Source organism: Protopterus annectens, chromosome 2.part1 (assembly GCF_019279795.1).
Source record: "Protopterus annectens isolate FY-2018-M chromosome 2.part1, PAN1.0, whole genome shotgun sequence".
NCBI classification, from domain to species: Eukaryota; Metazoa; Chordata; order Ceratodontiformes; family Protopteridae; genus Protopterus; species Protopterus annectens.
This window is the reverse complement of record NC_056729.1, coordinates 1,772,808,482-1,772,832,492: the sequence shown is the minus strand read 5'-3', so window position 1 is coordinate 1,772,832,492 and position 24,011 is coordinate 1,772,808,482. Positions and strand designations below refer to the sequence as shown.

The window sequence follows — 24,011 nt, the reverse complement described above, 5'->3', positions numbered from 1 at the left end:
GAGGTACACTTGATTGGTATGTTGCCAGGGAGGGTCTGCAGTTAACCACTATTGGATATTGACAAAAACAAAAAACCTTTAGGAACTATTTCAAGCTTAACCTCTCTCTCTACTAGAAAAAAAATTTGGCCAGGCATAGGAGGAACAAAGCTACTAAAATCCCCCGACTAATCTAAACAGGCAGCAAACGCTAAATTTGAAGAAAAAAAATAGATTATTAGGAAAAAGATGGCAACAAAGCTTTCTACAATTCTGTCCGTAACCTCAGGGGAAATGCACAACAATGCACAGTACTTATTTTAAATGGCATCACCCACACTGAAATGGAAGCAATTGGTCAGGTGCCATATGAAGATATTTTAGAGCCTTCCACAGGAAATAAGTATAAACGTTCACTTGAAGCTGGACAGCAAGAGAAGGAACCGGAAACTGTGGAAACTCTGATGCAGTCAATGTTGAGGAGTGATAGGCCAGTGAGTTCCCATATGACAGAGCAGCAGATGGCACAGGATGAAATTGAAGAGAATGTGTCACAGGAAGATACTATAGAACTTTCTATAGAATACCCAAAAAAAATGGAAAACAAAAAATGTGCCCACAGTTTAGAAGAAAACGAGCGAAGAGAAGAGTTGCTTCACTTGACTTAATAGAGATATATAGACATATTAAGATCAATGAAAGAAATAGACTGCAGAAGGACAGTAAAACCCCAAAAGTCAGAAGTTTGATAAAACAAATGAACACAGTAATTAGGACTGTCCATAGAGATCCATACAATATAACAGAAGTAAACAGGATGTATTATTATGCAGCTAAATTAATAACCAATAAAGTTCTACCACAAGAACACAGGGTAGTGAGGGAAAGGAATGGGAGAAATCGAATACCATCATGGAAGTACTGAATAGAAAAAACTATAAAGCAACTAAGACAAGAAGTGTCACTGTTAGAAGAATATAGGAGAGGGAACAGATCAAATATACTTAGAAAGATAGACGTGATAAAAGCAATGCGCAGTATTAAAACAGATCAGGATCTGTCATGCACTATTGCAAATAAGCTAAAAATCTCAGCACAGTCGGAAAAACTTATATGCAGATAAATATAAAGGAAAACTACAAAATAAGCAATTTATTGATGACCCCAAAAAGTTTTATAGAGAATTGGGAAATAAGGTAAAGGGGATAGAAAGACCATCAAAAAAAGAAGAAATAGATAAATTTTGGAGAAGTATCTATGAAGATCCTATGGAACATAACAAAGATGTTAAATGGATAGAAGACGTAAAAGAAACAATAATAAGTTTGAAGGTGCAGGATATGAAATGGAATGAAGTAATAGCCAGAGAGACTGAAACAAAGTTAAGAAAAGCTCCTAACTGGAAACCCCCAGGCCAGATGCAGTACCTAACTTCTGGTTAAAAGTATTAACATCTTTGCATGAAGATTTAGCCATGAATAAGAACTATTTATAGGTTTATAGGTGTGTACTATGCTAATGGCCCTGGAGCCTTTACAAGCCTAGCCCAAAAAATTGCCCAGGCACCGTGCCACCCAATGTTAGTTCACAGTGCCCCTATCCAATAGATCAACTGGAATGATTCCTGGAGTGAACTTTCTGTTACTCATCCACTCGTCAAGATTTGTCTTGAAGATGGCCAGCAAGGTGCTCAGCATGACATGAATGAGAAGCTTATCCCAGATTATGGGCAGTCTTTGGGAGATAAACCTGTCACTCTAGCATGTTCTGTTAATTGTGGTAATGAGGTTGTGATCTCTGGAGTGTGTAGCGCGGGGGGATTTGGATTTCTTTAGGTGTTGCATTTTAAGTAGGGCTGGGTTGGACATGGCTTTGTAAGTCAAGCAGAGATCACCTCTACGTAGACGATAAGAGACTGAGAACAGCTGAAGTTTCTTGAGTCTGTCCATGTAGGCCATGTGTTTAAGGCCTAGGATCCTTTTTGTGAGGTACTTTTGTGGCCTCTCCAGCTGTTGTAGATGTCTGGTCAGGTACATGCCAAATGGGGTGTTATATTCGCTTATTGGTTTAATGAGGGATGAGTAGAGAGGGATGATGACCTCTTTCTTCCTGGATGCAAAACCTTTGGTTATAAGATGTGCCATGTAGAAGGACTTTCTGACCACAGTGACAATGTGGTGGTCGAAGGTGAGGTGGCTGTCGACCTGGGTGCCCAGATCTCTTATGTTACCTTCAGTGTTCAGTGGGCTCACATCAATGTGGTAATTCATGAGAAATTAGTTTTTTCCAAAGTTATTTTTGGCATTAAGCTTTAGGCCATGGTTTCAACACCAGACATTGGTCTCAGAGAGGTCCTTTTGTAGGATGTCTGCATCACTTGGGGAGTTGATAATGACTCCTAGCTTGCAGTCATCAGCAAACTTGGTCAGCCAAAGTCCTTTTGTGTTGGCCTGGGCTTCTGAGAAGTAGATGCCAAACAGGAGAAGGCCCAGGACCGAGCCCTGTGGGACTCCACTAGTAACTGGTCGACAGTCTGATTTGGAATCCACAACTTTCACTCTTTGGGCCCTGTCTGTGAGCCAATTTGCAACCCACCTAGTGATGTAAGGATTGATGCCTAGTTTGGTGAGTTTATCAATGATACCTGAGTGGGGAATGGTATCAAAGGCCTTGGCCTTATCCTCATCCACAGCCTTGGTGACTGCCTCAAAGAAGTCAACCAGGTTCAGCAGACAGGATCTCCCCTTGACAAAGCCAAACTGTGTGGGGTCAAGAGTTTGAAGATTGCCTATATCTTTGTTAAGCAGGTCCATGATGATGTGCTCCATAGATTTGCATACCAAACTCGTCAGGCTAATGGGGCGATAGTTTCCAGGGTCTGTAGTTGCTCCCCCCTTTATGGAACAGGATGACTGTAGTAGTGCGCCATTCATTAGGGACATAGCCTGAGGTAAGGCTGTGATTGAACAGAAGACAGAGATGTGGTGCCAGTTTGTTTTGTAACTCATGTAGAATGGAGCCAAGGATATTATCAGGTCCCATGGACACTGTATTCTTGGCTTTGAACAATGCAGACTTTACCTGTGCCTCAGAAAATGGTGGGTACCAGGCTTTCTTCTGGTATTGTGATAGGGCCCTTGGGGAGGAGAGAGGGGTAGAGTTGGTACTGAATCTGTCGGCCAGTATGTTGGCTATATTTGTTGGCTCGGTATAGAAGGTGCCATTGTGCAATAACTCAGAGCAAATCTGGGTATTGCCTTTGAGGTTTTTTATATAACTATAGAAGGCTTTGTGGTTGTTTTTGGTGTCAGCTGCAATTCTGCCTTCATAGCTGGCTTTAGAGGATTTGATTAGGGATCTCAGCTTTTTGTTGAGACTGATAAGGGAGGTTTTCCAGTCTTGCGACTTCATTTTTTTCTGCAGCAGTTTCTTCCTTCTGTTGCAGAGTTTATTGATGTCTGGGGACCACCAGATTGGTTTCCTTTTTTTTGTAGGAGAGCATCTTAGTTCTATTTGGTATGGCAAGGTCCATGCATTTGTGTACATGCTCGTACAGTACATTGGTGTATGATTCGGCAGCCATGCACCGATTTCCCATTGGCATGGGTGCCGAGAGGTTAGCTACCTCTATTTTTAGGAGCCCAAAGTCAGTTTTAAAGAAGTTTTTCAGGGTGGTCACCTTAGCAGGGGGTGTAGTTGAGATGGAGATTTCCATGGTGATCAGTTTGTGGTCAGATTTAACCATGGTGTTCAGTTTGTGGTCAGATTTAACCAGGGAGGAATTGACTATAGGTGTGGAGCAATGGTCTCCCATTTTCGTGATAAACAAGTCATGGATGTTGCTTCCTCTAGTGGGGGTCAGAATGAGCTAGTCCAGGGCATTGTAACTGGTAAATTCCTGAAAGTGTTGGGCTTGTACATTAGTACTTGAATAGTTTTCCTAGTTGATGGAAGGGTAGTTGAAGTCACCCAGTATGAGAGTATTGTGTTGGACCTTGATAGATTCCAGGGTGCCTATGAACCAGGAGTGAGAGTCTAGGAACATGTTTGGGGTTCTGTAGCAGTCTATGACTTGTATTACCATCTTACCTATGTTAGTTGTACCTGAAGTATCTCGGATGCATTGTGCTGGGCTACCAGTCTAGACGTGTGCATATCCTTTAAGAATATGGAAACACCACTGTCTTTGGAGCTTCTGGCTGTGTTCTGGGGCCAAAATGTATGGAATGAGTTGTAGCCTGGGAGCTCAGGGGTGCTTTCTGCCTCTTTAAACCAGGTCTCCCTTACAGCACAGATGTCAACATTCTCCATTTGAGGAGAGCTTAGAGTGAGTGCATCTTGAGATTTAGACTTCTAGCATTGAGCAGCATGACCCTCAGATTGCATTTGTTTGTACCTGTTACAGTGGAATTTTGGTCTTTGGAACACTGCCTAAGAAAGGCACTATAAGGGTGGCAAGAGCCTTAGCCAGTGTCTGGAATCCCAGGGGTGACAGATGCAGGCCGTCTTTGGCAAAGCATCGAGGTCTGTAGATCATATCGTCCCAGGCCAACAGATACTGTATCCCCTTAGACTGACACCAGGAACTTAGCCAGTTGTTGAAGTCAATCATTTTCTGCACATACTGTGATATCATTGGGGGTGATTGTAGGATACTGCTCAGGGCTAGGGTCATACCTGCCTGGGCCACATAATCTGAGAGTGCCATCACATCTCTTTTTGTGTAGTCCAGAGAGGTACATCTCAGGTAATTCACACCCACATGGACAATGACTGAGTCATATTTGTACTTGCTGTGGAGTGACCTGAGTGCATGTGTTATGTGGCAGATCCTGGCACCTGATAGACAACGGACTGTCACCTTCTCCTTGTCCATGCTGGTGAGTGGGACATCAGTGTGCCTCACAATTGAGTCTCCTATGATTAGTACATTGGGCAAAGTCCTTTGTCTTAAGGGCTTGGGTTGAGGGGCACACTGTGGTGGTGAGCTATGTGCTCTGGGGTTGGTGTTGTGTTGTGGTGGTCGAGAGCATTTCTGTCTTGGGGAGGGGGTTCTGTTGTTTGGGTAAATATTTATTGAGAGCCTCCGCGAAGGTGGATGTATGGTTTGTGTTTCTATGTGTGGGTTGTGATGGTTGGTGTTTTGGAGGGCTGTGTGTTCTATGTAGTGAGTTGCTGGTGTTGACCTTCTCCTCTTGACCAGCTAGTCCAGTCTTGGTTGGTGATATAAGTGCATCTCTCACAGATATGAGTGTTGGGAGGTAAGAGGAGAGGGTTATCTGTGTACATTAGACAGTTGCTATGAACAGGAAAAACAATGCTTCTAGTTGCGTGAACCTGCAAGCTACCCTAAAAATTACTGACCAGTAACACCTTCAGATGACGTATAAACTATACACTGGAAATGATGCTGACAGAGTCTATAGTCATTTAAAAGAAAACTCAATTATGGGAATAGAACAAAAGGGCAATAAAATATTCCACCCTCTATAACTACTCTAACTTCTAGCAGCCTTTTCAGGACTGCACTCAAATTCCACTTAAATTTGCACTGGCTTTGTCCTGGTTTTAATCCAGACTAACACCCCCACCCTTACCCCCCCCCCACCTAGACTTTTAACCCAGCTATACTACCGCCACTACTAACCACAGTCAGAAATAGCTAGTTCTCTTTACATACTTTAACATCTTGTCTGATAACTTTGTTACTAATATTATAAATGACAAGAAACTATCTTAACTTGCAACATTTTATGTATATACTGTTGATAATCAATATCTTGTTATTGTATTAAAGCCAACAACCTGTAATGTTGTTACTATTGCTGCAACTTTGTATCTCTATCATGTACATGATGTGGAGATTTTCTCCCCGGACATCCACTGAAAAAGGACCTGCGTCCAGTCGGAATTTCCCAGGTAAACAAATGTAAATAAATAAAGTCATATGGAACAAAGGATCATTTTCTGTTAAATAAAGTCATAGTGGAGAACTTTAAAAAGGGGAAGAATGTAAGTATGGCATGGAGTGACTACAAAAAAGCATTTGATAGTATCCCACATTCATGGATAAAAGGGTGCTTAAAATGTATAAGATATACCCTACACTGATCAACTACATTACAGTGACAATGAAACTGTGGCAGACTGCTTTGCAATTAAGCCATGATAAAGGAAAAATATTATTCCAGGGATAAAAATTTAAAGGAGGATATTCCAGGGTGACTCTCTGTCACCGCCACTATTCTGCTTTGTCCTTAACCCATTAATCTGTCTACTTAACAGCTTAGGCCATGGCTATAATTTGGCTCCTAGAAAACAACAAAGTGTAAAGACTTCTCATCTTCTCTTTGTCGATGATTTGAAACTGCATAGCTCATCAGATGAGGAACTGAAAGTATAACTGCAAGTTATCAAAACTTGATCATATAAAAATGTCATTCGGTCTTGATAAATGTGCAAAAGCAACCTTTAAAGCAGGAAAACTGTAGCACCAAGAAAACATCAGTTTGGGACAAGAATGTGATATAAAATAACTTGAGCAAGAGAGAGTGTATAAATATCTGGGAAATGATGAAGGATCAACAATAAAACATGAACAAATGTGAATAAAACTTAGTAAGGAGTAATTTAGAAGACTTAAATTAATCCTGAAAACAGTGTTGACATTTTAGGAACAAAATTCAAGCTATAAACCTATTTGCTCTTCCTGTCCTAGCTTACAGTTTTGGAGTGACTGACTGGCCCCAAAATGTGGTGGATAGATTAGATAAGAAAACAAGAAGGATGCTTCATGCTCACCAAATGATTTATAAAAATCAGTGCATACCGAAATTATATATACCCATATCTGCAATCGTGGGACTCCACACATATCTGATGACCTCATAAGACCCAAACATAGTGAAAGTTTTGAAACATGAAGAGAATAAATCTAAGATGACTTCCCTGCTTAGGCTACCAGAAGCATATTGGCATAAATCAGGAATGGAAATCAAACCACAACTGGATAAAAACCAGGCATCAACCGAATGTGCCATAAAACAAAAGAAAGAATATAAGGTGAAGGACCAGATGAGAAGGCACAAAATGTGGAAAATGCATAAATATAGTTGCAAGTATAGAAAACTTCTGGAAGAACCTCATGTTGATCAGGAATGAATGCAGGAATGGTTAAGGAGAGATGAATTCAAACCAAGAGATGAAAGGTTAATATTGGTGGCCTAGGATAGTGTGCTACGTACACGTTGGTTTACAAAGTCCATTGAACACGTGGGAGAAACAGACAAATGTAGGTTTTGTAAAACAGAATTGGAAACAGTTGCACACTTTGTTGCTGGTTGCAATATACAAATAGCAGAATGACTGTATAGTGAAAGCATAATAATGTGGTGAGACTGTTGCACTGGGAATTGTGCAAAATATTTGTATTGAAGTGGCTGAAAAACACTGGAAACATGAGCCACAAAGCATCATAAAAAATGATGAAGTTTACATCACATGGGATCATCCATTACCAACAGTTTACAAGATAGATGCTAGGAAACCAGATATAGTGGTCCAAGAAAAGAAGACAAAAGTAGCATTGATCATTGAAATCACCACACCCATTGATTACAGTGTCTTGCATACAGAGAGGCACAAACTCATAAAATATCATGGTTGGCAAACAGAAATGTGAGCAATGTGGAACAAAGATACCAGATAGTTCCAATCATAGTAGGAGCAATGGGTCTTATAAAAAAGAGTGTACAGTCATATTTAGATATGCTACCAATACATGTAACTCCATACGAATTGCAGAAGGAGTCATTACTGGGCACATTGTGGGTGCTGCAAAGAGCTATTTTGGCTGACATCAAAGAGTGAAACAATACTAATTACTTGAACTTTAATTGTACTTTGACTTAGGAATGGGGTCCATTCCTGTCATGATATTAGAAACCCAAACGATTTGGAGAAATTAAAAAAAATGGAGGCCATTGCCAAACTTTTGGCTGACAGGTTCAGCTCAAATTTCTCTACCCAGTCCCCCCATAGTCCAAAGAAAATACCACATAACATTATCCCCCAAATGTTACTAGGAAACAGGTCATCAATATACTTTCAAAGACCAAAAACACTGTATCTATGGGCCCCCGATAACATTCTGGGATGTTTATGAAATAGCATGAAACATTAACTCTCTGGTCCACTTGAATCACTTTCCAACTGGAGTCTTCTGTCAGATTTTGTTCCCAAGGAATAGAAGATGACTACAGTCATTCCCCTGCACAAAGGAGGTCTCACCACTGATCTGGATAACTGTAAGCCTGCAAGTCTTACCAGCCTCATATGTAAGACCATGAAAAGAAACGTCATGGACATGATACATGAAGACATAGATAACCTGCAAACACTGGACCCCTCACAGTTTGGCTTTGTTAAAGAAGGTCATGCCTATTAAATTTGGTAGGCTTTTTTGAGAGGGCAACCAAAGCATCGGATGAAAGTAAGACTATGCAGACAGCTTAAATTGACTTGGACAAGGCTTTTGATACAATTGGTGGTCCCCTGCCATAAACAAACTTTACAACAAAAGGAAGAAACTTTTGCAGAAAAGAGGAAAATCCCAGGATGCAAAAAACTCCCTTACTAGCCTCAGTAAGAAACTGAGATGCCTCACAAAATCCTCCAAAGCTAGTTACGAAAATAAAATTGCCAAAGATTCCAAAGACAACCACAAAGCATTCTATAATTATGTCAAGAATCTAAATGGCAATGCTCAGATCTGCTCTGAGCTAAAACAGAATGGCATTAAATATACTGATCCGAAGGATATTGCCAATATCCTGGCAGATCGATTCAGTGCCAACTTCACCCCACCCTCACCCCCTAAATGGCCCATCTCAATACCAGAAGATTGCCAAATTCCAGTAATAACGGCCACACAGGTACAAAACGCACTCTCTAAAGCCAAGAATACAGCATCCATGGGACCAGATGACATCCCGGGCTGTGTACTACATGAACTACAATATGAACTGGCACCTCACCTAAGTGTCATGTTTAATCATAGCCTCACCTCAGGTTTCGTGCCCACTGAGTGGCGCAGAGCTATAGTTATCCCAATCCACAAGGGGGGATCCACCTTGGATCCCGGAAACTACCGTCCCATCAGTCTGACAAGCCTTATCTGCAAGGCCATGGAGCGTATTATCATGGAACTTATAAACAAAGACATTGGCAACCTTCAAACACTGGACCCCACCCAGTTTGGGTTTGTGAAGGGCCGATCTTGTCTCCTGAACCTGATTGACTTCTTTGAATCAGTCTCCAGAGCCATGGACAAGGGTAAGGTGGTCCACACAGCCTATCTAGACCTTGCCAAGGCCTTTGACACCATCCCCACTCTGGAATCATAGATAAACTTACTAAGTTGGGCATTAATCCCTATGTCACCCAATGGGTTGCTAAATGGCTTACTGATAGAACCCACACTGTAAAAGTAGCCGACTCCAAATCCAGCTCCAGACAAGTGACAAGTGGAGTACCTCAGGGTTCAGTCCTGGGGCGCTCTTGTTTGGCATTTACTTCTCTGAAGTACAGGTCAACACTAAGGGACTCTGGCTAACAAAGTTTACAGATGACTGCAAACTGGGAGCCATTATTGAATCCCCAAATGATGTGGATACTCTACAAAAGGGCCTTACAGAAACAGATGCTTGCTGCCAGAGCCATGGGCTCAAGCTCAATGCCAAGAAATGTATTGTTATCCCTTTGGGAAAAACATGTATCCATGAATTACCATATAGGTGGCAGTACACTAAACACAGAAAGTGTGATAAGAGACTTAGGGACACAGGTGGACAGTGGTCTCACCTTCAATAACCACATCACCACAACAGTCAGGAAATCCTTCTATGTGGCACACCTCATCACGAAGGGCTTTTCATCCAGAAAAAAGGAGGTCATTGTCCCACTGTACTCATCCCTCATTAGACCCATTATAGAATACAACGCCCCATTTGGTATGTACCTCTCAAGACATCTGCAACAACTGGAAAGGCCTCAGAAATACCTCACTAAAAGAATCACAGGCCTAAAGCAGATGCCCTACGCTGACCGTCTTAAAAAACTCCAGCTATACTCTGTCGCATATCATCTACTCAGAGGTGATCTCTGCTTAACATACAAGGCCATGTCAAACCCAGAGCTGTTGGACATGCTACGCTTAAAGAAATCCCAATCCCTCAGAGCTACACGCTCCAGGGATCTAAACCTTGTCATCACAATAAACAAAACATGCTGGAGGGATAGGTTTCTGACCCAGAGACTCCCCAGACTCTGGAATAGATTGCCCATACATGTCAAGCAGAGTGCCTCTTTGGACCTCTTCAAGAGGAACCTTGATGATTGGATGGGAGAAAGGAAATTCACCCCAGGGATCACGTCAGTCGCCCTGCTAGACAGGGGTCCAGGAAAGTAAATATTGTGGGAAGAAATAGCCAGGGAATTGTTATGGCTAGGCTTGTATAGGCCCTAGGCCTGATAGCCTAGTACCAACCTATGAACCTATGAACACTAGCATTCTTCAAGAAGGTCTCTGTCTGAATAAAAATGGTGCCAAAGCCATAGTTTTAAACTCAATGCTAAGAAATGCATAATTGTACCATTTGGGAAGTCAACCATGTTACAAAGACATGCATCTGGAGCATTTCTCCCCAGGCCTCCACTGAAAATTGACATTGTTCCAAGTCGGACTTTCCCGGTTAACAAATGTTAAATAAAATAAATAAAAATGTTGATAATACATCCCTAAGAGTCAACTCAGTGGCCACGGATCAGAGTAAAGCACATAGACAATAGCTTTACCTCTGACCACCACATGGCCAAAGTGGTGATGAAATACTTTTATGTTGTGCAATTTATAAGTACGTGCATGGCATCTAGGTCCAAAAAGGTCATTATCCTACTATACTCTGCTCTTATCAGACCAGTCATAGAGTACAGTGTTCCCTTTGGTACGTACATGACCAGGATTATACAGCAACTAGAGCGATCTCAAGGATTCCTTACAAAAAGAATACAAGGCACAACAAACCTACCTTAAGCAGAGCACCTTAAAGCTGTTTACCTCTTCTCAGTCTCCCGTCGATTGCTGAGGGGTGATCTTTTCCTGGTTTACAAGGCATCTACAAACCCCAAACTTAAGAATGTCCTACATACTCATAAGTCAAAGAGTACCAGAAATGCAAGGTCTAGGGACCTGAATTTTGTGCTGGAAAGACAGATATATGTTCCAGAGACTGCCTCTGCTATGGAACAGGCTTTCCATCTAAGTGAAGCTGGGTTCATCTATTATCTGGTTTAAACACTAGGTTGATGGGGAGAAGGAAATTTACACCGGGCCTGGCAGCCATGTCTCTTATGGACTGAAGTAACTTATAAATGCCTGAGCCTAATGTCCTTTTTGGATACAGGACAACATTATTCTTTCGGAGAAAACTTGGATAGGCTTAGAACCCCCCCCCCCCCCCACCACCACGGGTTGTTAGCCTAGTTACAGTCTCTGAATCTATGAGTCTATGACATGAAGGCAACACGATTTTAAGCATTACAGAGGGGGATATGCTTGAAGCTCGAGAAACTACTGGAGCAATGGCAAAACTGTTCCATGAATTATTTAATTAATTTGTCTGTTGCAAGTGAAAGTACAACTGAGTAAAGCCCATTTTCAGCCAAGGACAGGGCAGGAACGTTCCCAGAGATATTGTTACGATACTTTTTTTTTTTTTTTTTTTTTTTTTTACAAAAATCCATTTCATAGTACTTAAGTAATCTAGATACAACCTGGTAATTGTTCTAGTGACACCATGCAAACATAAAGCAGGTCATTTTTTTTCCCCCTTTGGTGACATGCATGATACTAAACTTCAAGAACAAAGCAGTTAATATGCAAGCAGTTCATCTGCAATATATGTGATAAGCAGCCATTAAATATGATTTCTAAAACATGGTTAAGCTGGGTTGATGTATAGATGTTAGGAATAAATACAATTAAGTTAAGGAGTCTGAAACATTAGTCAGTAGTTAGACAGAAGAAGGAAAGAGGAAGTACATAGCTGATGAGTCAAGGAACAGAGGGGTAAGAATACAGGGGAATGTGCCGACAAATATCCCATTTATATGATAGGTGTTGAAAGTATTTGAAGGAGATGTATACAGTGGGAAAGTCAGACAGGAAAGTTATTTATTATTCACTTATTTATTTGATATTTGGTAACCAGGAAAGTCAGACTGGGTAGAGATTACCTGCTTTCAGGAGAGATCTGGGAAGAAAAGCTCCACATAATGAGAGACAGAGAAGAATAATTAAATACAGGATAATAAACAAATTGCGATTGATTACATATGATAAAAAATCACATAGATTATAAAAAGTACATACATTACAAAAAGTACATACATTATAAAAAGTACATACATTACAAAAAGTACATACATTATAAAAAGTACATAGCTGGATGCAAGATTTTACTAGCAGGAATTTACAGGACTTGAATTGGACTTGAAAGGAAATTACAGAAGATGAAATGTATAGTGGAAATTAAGATAGAAGTAAGTTGAGTAGGAGTGGTAGAAAGGCTTTTCGTGTAGAAGGGGATAGAGGTTATAAAGGGATGGGGGTCTGAGCTGGCAAAGGACAATGGAGAATTAAAAAATAGCTTGCCATTGCAAATTTTGGATGGAGAGTATCACATGATATACATGGATTGAATGGAGAGAATCACATGATACCCACAAATTGCTTGGACAGTATCACATGACACACATGGATTGGATGGAGATTATCATGTGATACACACAGAAGATGAGGTTTTATTTGGATATCCTGTTGAAAATACCTGAGCCATGTAACTATACAAAGGCAAAATTTTATTTTCTAGTTTCCATCTTTATTTTTTAGCCCAGAACTATTTTGTTTTACCTGACTTTGGAGGCACTGCTTAGGGAAGAAACATGAAAAAAACAGCATCAGTTAGCAAATATGAAAGCACAGAGATACACATTGCCATATGAGAGATGCAACACTGGAAACCTGCATAAAGACTAAGCCACACACAACTTTATCATCTCGAAAACATGAACAAGTGGAGAGACTGTCTGTAGTACCCAGCTGTCAGATACAGAACAGTGTTACCAAGAGTTTAATACATATTAGGTAAGGAGCACATTTCATTGTTGAAATCCTGACCACACTTCTGAGTGCATTGTTTAGAGTGAATTGCATAGTGACTTGACAAAACTGAAGAGGTACTTCTGAGCAAATTGTATATGAAACTCTGTGTGCATGTCCAGTGCAGACTGCTTCTTTCCACGATGTTACTCTTCTCTGAAAATGTATTATGTAAAAAACTGTCTCCAAGTTTAAGCCTTACATTTAGAGATGCTTCATTGATATGAAGAAATAACTGTTTAAAAAAAGAACTTTTATTAAATTGCAAACTTGTTAATTTAATACTTATGATCCTTAGCTGTACTTTTCTCATTTCATACTCATCTCATATATTTATTGTCTTTACTGTTTTCAGATTAGCAGCTGTTCAGAAAAGTGAAGATCGAGATTTTTCACACTCTTCCTCATCTAGTGCCAGCAGTTTTGCTAGTGTTGTAGAAGAAAACGAAGCTTTAGATGACTACGACACAGGCATGGTTAGTATTCTGTTCTCCCTTTCTAGAACTTCATAGACTCTTGTTAAAGTATTCTTTAGATTCTTTTGGCAAAATTTCATTATGTCATTTTATAGTGTTGTACAATTGTAATACTATATATTTCATAGTGCAGTATTGTAATGTTTGGCAGATAGCACAATGAATTAAGACTCTAAGCAGTTAATGAACTGATTTTTGTAGTTGTTGGTTTGAATCTTTCCACCTCCAGTTGTCCAGTGTGTGACTCTCAGCAAGTCGATTGAGAAAACGGTGCTCCTGGGTCACCCCTGGAAAGAGACACTTGTATCCGGTTAACAAATGTGTAAAATAAAATATATACATGTGCGTATGTGTTTGTGTGTATTTGCGTGTGTTTGTGTGTGTGTGTGTGTGTGTGTGTGTGTGTGTGTGTGTGTGTGTGTCTGTGTGTACAGATTCACTTTAGAAGCTCGAAATACTGAAATATCGAATTTCAGTATTTCGAGCCCATAAAGTGGAAACCTGAAAAGAACGAAAACTCAGAAGCGAGAAATTCAAAACCTTGCATACCAGAGATTTTGAATTACCGCTTCTGGTGTATACAAATACACACCTTCCTCCCCACACACAAACACAAGCTCTGTCCTACATAAAAGCAGAGGGGCAAGCCCACCTACACCCCCTATTTAAATATTCTAACTCCAAGGTCACATTACATACAAAAACACACAAAACACCACCACACAAGCCACATTCTCCTCATACACACACATCATAGTAACAACACACACCAACACACACCACAGCCCCTACCGAAAACCGTTAATACATAAACACTTACCTGAATCCATAACCACAGTGAAACACCAGAAACGCTAATTCAAAATCTCCGGTATATGACATTTTGAATTTCGCGCTTCTGAATTTTCGTTCTTTTCAGGTTTCCACTTTATGGGCTTGAAATACTGAAATTTGATATTTCAGTATTTTGAGCTTCTAAAGTGAATCCGTGTGTGTACGTATAGATATATACATATAGGTTCATAGGTAGGTACTAGGCTTTTGGCCCTAGGGCCTATATAAGCCTAGCCAAAAAGGTACCCTGGCTTTCGCCATCCAAGAAAATTGTTTCACTGTGCCACTGTTGAGCAGAGCCACAGAAGTGATCCCGGGGTGAATTTCCTATTTCCCATCCAGTTATCAAGATTTTTCTTGAAGAGTGCCAGTGAGATTTGCTTGATATAGATAGGGAGTTTTTTTCAGAGTTTGGGGAGTCTCTGGGACAGGAATCTATCTCTCCAGCATGTTCTGTTTATTGTGGTGACCAGGTTTTGGTCCCTAGAGCATGTAGCTCAGAGGGATTTAGATTTCTTTAAGTGGAGTATGTCCAACAGCTCTGGGCTTGACATAGCTTTATGTTAGGCAGAGATCGCCTCTGTGTAGGCAATATGCGACAGTGTAAAGCTAGAGTTTTTTTAGATGGTCTGCATAGGGCATCTGTTTGAGGCAGGTAATCATCTTTGTGAGGTATTTCTGCAGCCTTTCCAGTTGTTGTAGATGTCTTCTGAGGTACGTACCAAAAGGGGCGTTGTACTCTATAATGGGTCTAATGAGTAATGAGTAGAAGGGAACAATGACCTCTTTTTTCCTGGATGAGAAACCTTTTGTGATGAGGTGTGCCACATAGAAGGATTTCCTGACTACTGTGGCAATGTGATTATCAAAGGAGAGACTACTGTCCACCTGTGTCCCAAGGTCTCATCACACTTTCAGTGTTAAGTATACTACTGCCTATGTGGTAGTTAATGGGTACAGAGTTTTTACCAAAGGCGATGACAATGCACTTTTTGGCATTGAGCTTGAGGCCATGGCTTTGACACCAGGCATCTGTCTCAGTGAGGCCCTTTTGTAGGATGTCCACATCGTTAGGAGTTTCGATTATGGCTCCTAGTTTGCAGTTATCTGCAAACTTTTTTAGCTAAAGACCTTCTGTGTTAGCCTGTGCTTCAGAGAAGTAGATACCAAACAGGAGAGGACCCAGGACTGAACCCTGTGGTACTCCACTTGTCATTTGTCTGAAGTCGGATTTGGAGACTGCTACTTTCACAGTGTGGGTTCTGTCAGTGAGCCAGTTGGCAACCCATCTTATGACATAGGGATTTATACCTAGTTTAGTGAGTTTATCTATAATTCTAGAGTGGGGGATGGTGTCAAAAGCCTTGGCGAGATCTAGATAAGCTGTGTGAACTACCTTACCCTCGTCTACAGCTTTGGTGACTGCTTCAAAGACGTCTATCAGGTTTAGGAGACATGACCTGCCTTTTACAAACCCAAACTGTGTAGGGTCCAGAGTTTGGAGATTACCAATGTCTTTGTTTATAAGTTCCATAATGATACGTTCCATGGCCTTGCAGACCAGGCTCATCAGGCTAATAGGGCGGTAGTTCCCGGTGTCCGTGGTCGGTCCCTCATTGTGGAGAGGTATAACTGTTGCTATGCGTCATTCAGTGGGCACAAAGCCTGAGGTGAGGCTATGATTGAACATGGTACTTAGTTGGGGTGCCAGTTCGTTCTGTGGTTCGTGTAGAATGCAGCCTGGGATGTTGTCACGTCCAATGGATGCTGTGATCTTGGCTTTGAAGAGTGTGGTTTTTACCTGTGCAGCCATGATTGCAGGGACTTTGCATTCTTCCTATAGAGATGGGTCCTTTACTTAGATATCTATTTTTCTCTCTGTCTATATATATAAATATATATATATATATATATATATATATATATATATATATATATATATATATATATATATATATATCCTTTTCTCTCTCTCTCTCTATATATATATAAAATATATACATACATATATATCTATATCTATGTATATATATATATATATATATATATATATATATACATATATATATATATATATAAGTGTTATATGTGTTTTTAATTATTTTTAATGATATCTATAAATTATACATATGTATCATGGGCAGTTTGTCATAGGACTGACAGCATTCACAAAATAGGTAAGAAATGATAGCCCAAGGACAGTTCCTTGAGAGATACCAGACACACCTGGCCATGGTTGTGACAAGGAAGGACTTGACTTTCCTTTGAATTGCCTGCTTATTAAGCACTTCTTCGGCAAGTTGATTTGACTGCTTACTAAGAGATACTTGTTTGAGCTTCAGCAGGAGAAACAGACATGAAATTGTTCATAGTCAGTGGCAAACCTGTATTGCACAAAGCTTTTTCTGTGTCTGTCAGAATGAAGTTAGTCACCTTAGCCTGGTGGTTTTAATTAGTTGTTTTATTTCTGAAAAGACCTCAAGGACCCCCTCTCAGCCATGACCTAGTTACAAAAAAAGTATTTTAGGAAGATATGTGCTATGTTAATCAACAATCTACACTTGGTTAAACATTCGTTACTAGTGGTACATTAAATGAAATAAGTGTAGAAAAATTACATGGAACAAAAAGCATTAAAACAAGGTAAAGTAAAAAGGATAGTACAAGTATCTCATCTGACTAAAAGTCTTTGCAAAGGCCAAAGAATCCTTCTGAGACAGTCCATTTCCAGCACGATGCAACCCTCCATAACAGGAATACTATAGTTGATTGTGTAATTCTTTGATACTTTAAATGGTTGTATGTGTAGCAGAAGCCTTGGATTGTTGCATTGTCACATATGCTTTTTTATAGTGCTTCCAAGGCAAACTATTAACAATAAAAGGGAAAAGACAAGTAATTAACATTTTTTGCAAGTTTGTGTAACATCAGCGGTTGTATATTTAAAAATACAAGTTTTTCCAATGTTTTATGTTGTGACACTTTGTCCTGGTATTACTTTAGAGGTAGATATATCATTTACAGTGTTGAGACTCAATGTTTTTATTATAGATCCCTCTAAAGTTAGTGTAGACTGTATGAGAGACATTGAAGAAATGTCTCACATACAGTCTTGTAAAATAATGTAAAAGTAGAAAGAAAAGGTCCCTTTAAATTCTGATGCACAGAGAAAGTAGTACTCCTGCTGTTTTAATTTCTTCAAATCTTTTGGGTTTCTAATACCAAGATGGGAATTAACCCCATTCCTAAGTCAAAGTGTGATTGAAGTTCATGAAATTAGTATTGTTTCACTCTTTGATGTCAGCCAGAAGCACTCATGCTGTATAACTTACTTAATGAGCTGAGAAAACAGTTTTGAAGGAACAAACACCACCATGAAGCGGAAGAACTGGAAAGCAAATCCATTCAAAATGACTCACAGTTATGTTTTCGAGGTTTGTTTTGTTTTTTAAAACAGTTTCCACTTGCTTGTTTTTTTCCATTTTTATATTTTAGAAATGTTTATAAAATGATGAGAAAAAGAAAAGCAGGAAACATCAAACAAATGGTACATACAATACTTCCATTTGAAAAATACAGCCTAAACTGTTTGCAGTGTGTACAACAGATCCCAAAAGACGCTCATTTACATGGTTTTAGAAGTACCTTTCTTCAAGCAATGCAACTGTTAAATGAAAACTGTGATAAGAAATATTTAAAAGAGTATGCACTTTCCTTATCTGGTATACATATCAAACTTAATATGCCTTTTTATTTGTTTATATACTTTTGTACACAGGAGAGCCTTTCGTCATCAGGAACACCACAAAAGCGAGACTCGTTTACCTACAGCACATGGCTTGATGACACGACCAGTTCAACCAGTGCCACCAGCAGAGGGAGCTCTCCAGGTACATCAGGCTTTAATTGTGTTTTCATTGTTAAGCACCATGGAGTCATTCAAGACATCATAGTATCAGTAAAAGATGAGCCCAAATCAGTGGCTTTAATTCTGCATTTAATTACGTGATGCAGAACATTAGTCTCAGCACTAAACCTCATTGGAAACTGGAACTACAGTACCGGTACTGGGCAGGAGGGTATGTCTCCTTCCCACTCTTTAGGAAAGGCCTTACTCACCTGTCCCAGCATGATCACTTTTTGTTAGGTTTAATGGTCAGACCATCCTTCAGTCCAATGTCAGACTTGTCGTTCTCCGACTATGGTCGGACTATCCACATCACATCTGGTTGGCAGTGGTGTGAATATTGAACTCCTGTAGTCAATGAAGAAAGTGTTTGTACTGTCAAGCAGCCACACAGTAGACATTCAGAGTTTCATATCACAATAGTTTTATTTATTTTTTGTTAGTTGGTTAGGGAGACGAGGCAAGGTTGTCAGCAGATGATTATGGCAAGTTGACAAGGATCCAGTTACCTGAGATGTGCAAAGCCAAAGGTCTGGTGCATGCCAACCTATCTAAAGCAGAAATTATTGCAGCCTTAGTCACAGCTGCATCACAGACTAGTAACCAGGAGGACAACCAGACTGGCCTTGGGGATGTACAACTCACAGAAAATGGACAGTTCACCTTTGCCTCAGAGGACTTAAAAGTCCATCTGGAGTTAAAGAAACTTGAATTGGATGGCAAACACTTGGAGCTAGAATCAGCAGAGAGACTGCGGCATTTGGAAGTGGAAGAAAAAGAGAAACAGATAGCATTAGAATTGGCAGAGAGACTGAGATGTCTGGAAGCTGTAGAAAATGAGAAACTGTGGCAATTGGGAGCTGAAGAAAATGAGAGTAGAGGCAACATGAAAAGGGGATACTGATTCCTCACCAAGGTCATGGAGGTAATGGGGAGGGGAATAACTGAACCCCAGGAGCAATAAAGGTCAGTAAATTTCTTCCTCAATTTACAGAGGGTGATAATTTTGATAGTTTTATTCATATATTTGAAAGAGTATGTAACAGTATAATGTTAACCAAGGGCTCTGGGTACGGTTCCTGAACCCCTTACTCCATGGTAAAGCCGTAACTGCTGTTTCTAAATTGTCTGATGCTGATTGCTTAAAGTAAAATACAGTTAAAATTGTTTATTAGACTTTTAAATTAACAAATGAAGCTTATAGAAAAAAGTTTTGTAAGCATAGACACAAGGCAGATGAAATTATGTGTGAATGTATTGCTGAACTAGGCACTTATTTTCATAGGTGGGTGAGTGGGTGTCAGGTCACAACCTTGGAAGGGCTGCAGACATTTTGTTGAGGGAACAAGTTCATAGCACTTTGCCTGAGGACATGGGAATCTGGTTGGCAGATAGAGAATGCAACACCGCAGATCAGTTGGTGAAAAATTCAGACCTATACCTTGCAAGCAGGGCATCACTGCACAGGAAACGGATACCCAGTGCTGCACATGGGTATAACGGAATCCATGGTGGACAGCTTAAACCACCCTAACTGAGTCCACCAGTTACAGGGGAAGCCACTAGTTCAGGTCCACGGCCAGAATCAAGGGTTACATGTTTTAAATGTAACCAGTGGGGCATGTAGCATATAGATGTCCATGGAGGCAAGGTGGGGAACAAAAGGTAGGGGAGCCAGCAAGTGAGAATGAAAGAATTCCAGTGGTAAGTTGTCTGGAGATAACAAGGCTACCAAACTACCACAAGAGGTTATATCCTGTCTTAGTAGATGGCAAACAGACCACTGCTAAGAAAGACACAGGCTCAGACCTAACCATTGTAAAACATGCAATGGTTAAAGAGGAGCACTACTTGCCTGGGCAGTCTACTCCAGTCAGAGCTTTAGTAGGGACCCCATTCCAAATACCTTTGGGTAAGGTTCATCTTGACTGGGAGGGTGAAAACGTAAGCAAGGAAGTAGGTATGTTTGAGAATATCCCTGCAGATGTCCTGACAGGAAATGATTTTGATGATGCAGTACCTTGTGTGCATGGCGTGACATGCAGTCAGGCTTAGAAACAGGCATGTAGGCCTGGTATCCTTGGGGTACCCAGACAGGCTGCACACTTGAAGCCAGGACTCATGAGGTGGCTACTTCAGGCAGGGAGCTACCATGTAGCAGTGAGACTGAAGGTGAGCCACAGCTGCTTGTGGGTACTGATGTTCCCTTGGACAGAGTGACTGCAAGGACAGAGGTGAGTAGTAATACCCAGGCTGACAGGCAGAGCTTTCAGAGGATACCAGACTTCCTGTGGAAGGGGAGCTGCAAAGGGTTACAAAGGGAGAGTTAAGAGAGGCTCAACTCTCAGATGTATATTACAAGGCTTGAGGGAGGTAGCCAGGGAGGCACCTGATTCTCAAGGAAAAGGAGACTCTGTATACTGGGATAAAGGGTTACTGTATAGAGAGTCGACCCCTGAAGATGGGCTAGAAGGTGAGGTAATACAGCAGTTGGAAGTGCCTCGAGCCTACCGTGTGGCAGTTCTGGCCATAGCCCATGATAGTCCCTTTGCAGATCATATGGGCATAAAACATACCAAGAGACGTATTATGCAGAACTTTTATTGGCATGAGATTTTCAGGGATGTAACAGGGTCCTGCAGGACCTTTGAGCAGTGCCAAAAAGTAGGCAATGCAGGAGACATGGTTAAAGCTTCTGTAACACCTTTGCCTGTGACTGAGGAGCCGTTTCTGAGGGTAGCTATGGATATTGAGGGGCCTCTGAGTACCCCAAGTTCCACAGGAAAGACGTATATCCTAGTGGTAATAGATTATGCTACCAGATACCCTGAGGCAGTGGCTCTGTTCTCCACTGAGGCAAAAAATGTTACAATTGCTTTGTTAGAGATTTTCAGCAGGGAAGGTTTCCCAAAAGAAATACTGACTGACAGAGGTGCCAGTTTCATGTCAGACCTGCTGGCTTGTCTGTGGAAGCACTGTGGCATGAAGCACATAAAGACCACCCCCTACTACCCCCAGACTAATGGCCTGGTGGAGAGGTTAAACTCTGCACTAAAGACCATGCTATGGGCATTTGCAGACCAGTTAAGAGAGAGAGTGGGACAGATATTTTCCCCATATGTTGTTTGTTTACAGAGAGGTGCCCCAGGAGTCCACAGGTTTTTCACCCTTTGAGTTTCTGTATGTACATAGGGTGAGGGAACCTCTAGATTTGATTCACAATGAATGGGAGGGTGAGTGTGAATCCCAAAAGGAGTCTGTTGTGGCATATGTCCTAAACCTCAGGACAAGGCTCAGGGAACTCATGGGCTTGGTTGAGGAGAACCACTCAGAAGCCCAGCAGCAGAAAAAGGTCTGGTATGACAAGAATGAACGGGCTAGAGAGTACACTGTGGGGCAGCAGGTCATGGTTCTCATTCCTGTCGGACACAACAAGCTGCACACAGCTTGGGAGGTACTATTCAAAATGGTAAGTATGATCATTAATGTTAAATGCATGGTAGACCTAATAGGCAGGAAGCAGGGGCACAAACTGTACCATGTTAACATGATGAAACCTTACCATGATAGGGAGGCCCTAGTGTTAAGTATTTCCAGTAAAAGGCAGGAGGAATCTGAGAGGGATCTATGGCTACAGGAAGCCAGCCAGCAAAATCCCAAATTACTGTTGGGGAGCCTAGGGTTGCAGGCATCTGATATGACAGTGCAACACTGTAATGGGATCAGCAATGCCAAGGCAGATGGAATCTCAAGACAGAAAATGGAGTAATGTATTCCCAGACAGGCTAATTCTTCTCAAGCAACCTTTCTCAAGGGTCACTTGAAAAGTAGCTTGAGTCTTCGATGAGGGAAAGAAGTGAGACAAAAGGAGGTACTGCCAGCACAGCTGGAATGTTGTAAATAATTATATGTCCTTGGTGAATATCAACATGATTTATACAAGATGCTTATGTTACAAATGTATTAGAAATGTACGTCATGGGTATATCAAACTGCTCTGTACAGATGTTTGTGATGAAAAGGTATTTGTAAAAGTGCTGTGTTTAAAATGTACACATAGTGTGCCATACTGGAAGAGAACAGAGGTGTACATTCACTGTTGTAACTGTCTAAATGTATAAATGTTAACAGTGGAAACTGGGATACAGGAGGTTAACCTCAGTATAGTAAACTTTAGAAAAATATCTAAAAGTAAATTACTTTGTAAGATACAATAAAGAGGCTATCTGTCAAGTTTTCGGTGCAGCTAGAGACACAGAGTCTGTGCTAGGAAGTTTTCTATATTGTCTTTGGAGTGAACCAATGCTACATTGCCTCAGGATGCCCAAGTTCCCTGTGCTTTCTCCTGTCAACCTGGTGAACGTGGGCATCCTGAGGCAATGTAGCAACTGCTTCATGTACACAGACAAATATCTCCTCTTACCTCTCAACACTATGACTTGTGAGAGATACACATATATAGCCAAACTGGAAGCCAAGCACTCTCCAGCCAAGACAGGATTAGCCAATCAAGAGGAGAAGGTTAAAACCTGCACCACACCACATTCAACACATAGCCCTCCAGAACTTACACAACTTGGGGTTGGGAGGGTGGCTTAATGGTTAAAGTGTTTGCCTTACAAAGACAAGGTGCAGGGTTTAAGTCTCACAAGGGATAATTGGCTAGGCTTAAAATGGCTCGCAAGGGCATTTAGCTTAGTACTAAAACTATGAACCTATGAACTATGAACCACCACAACCCTCACATAGCAACAGAAAACACACACCTACTTTCATGGAGGCTCTCAATAAAAATCTGCCCAAACAACAGAGACCTCCAAGGCAGAAATGGAAACAACCACCACATCCCAGCACAAACCATGAGACACATAGTTCACATAAACAGTGTGCCACTCAACCAAAGCCCATAAGGCAAAACAACTTACCAATACACTAGTCATATGTGACTCAATAGTAAGGCACACTGATGTCCCACTCACTAGGTTGAATAAGGAGAAAGTTACGGTCAGCTGCCTATCGGGTGCCAGCATCCGCCACATAATGCATGCACTTAGGTCACTCCACAACAGGTACAAATATGACTCTGTTATTGTCCATGTTGGTGTGAATGACCTGAGACGTACCTCCCTAGACTACATGAAAAGAGACATGGAGGAGCTCTTGGATCTTGTAGCACAGGTAGGTATGACCCTAGCTCTGAGTAGCATCCTACCGTCACCCAGAACGATACCACAGTACAAGCAGAAAATTATTGGCTTCAACAATTGGCTAAGTTTCTGGTGTCATTCTAATGGGATCCAGTATCTGTTTGCCTTGGATGACATGATCGACAGACCTCGATGCTTCACCAGAGATGGCCTGCACTTGTCAACCCAGGGATTCTGGATACTGGCCAAGGCTTTTGCCAGCCATATAGTGCCTTTTTTAGGCAATGTTCTGAAGACAAAATTACCACCATAACAGCTACAAGCAAACGGAGTCTGAGGGTTATGTTACTCAATGCTAGAAGTCTAAATCTCAAATGCACTCGCTTGAAGCACTCCTTAAAATGGAGAACATCGACACGACATCTGTGCAGTGACTTAGAACCTCATTC

At 41.0% G+C, this 24,011-nt stretch overlaps 1 protein-coding gene across 2 annotated transcripts in view; it reads left to right on the top strand.

Annotated features, from left to right (window-relative positions):
• Window positions 1–24,011, top strand: part of LOC122794633 (RAP1 GTPase activating protein) — a 1,835,311-nt gene that overhangs the window by 1,704,028 nt on the left and 107,272 nt on the right. For both annotated transcript variants that reach the window (XM_044063215.1, XM_044063214.1), the window contains 2 exons: window positions 13,554–13,674; window positions 18,287–18,398. In XM_044063215.1, coding sequence (XP_043919150.1) covers window positions 13,554–13,674; window positions 18,287–18,398 — 233 coding nt within the window. The remainder of the gene's footprint in view (window positions 1–13,553; window positions 13,675–18,286; window positions 18,399–24,011) is intronic.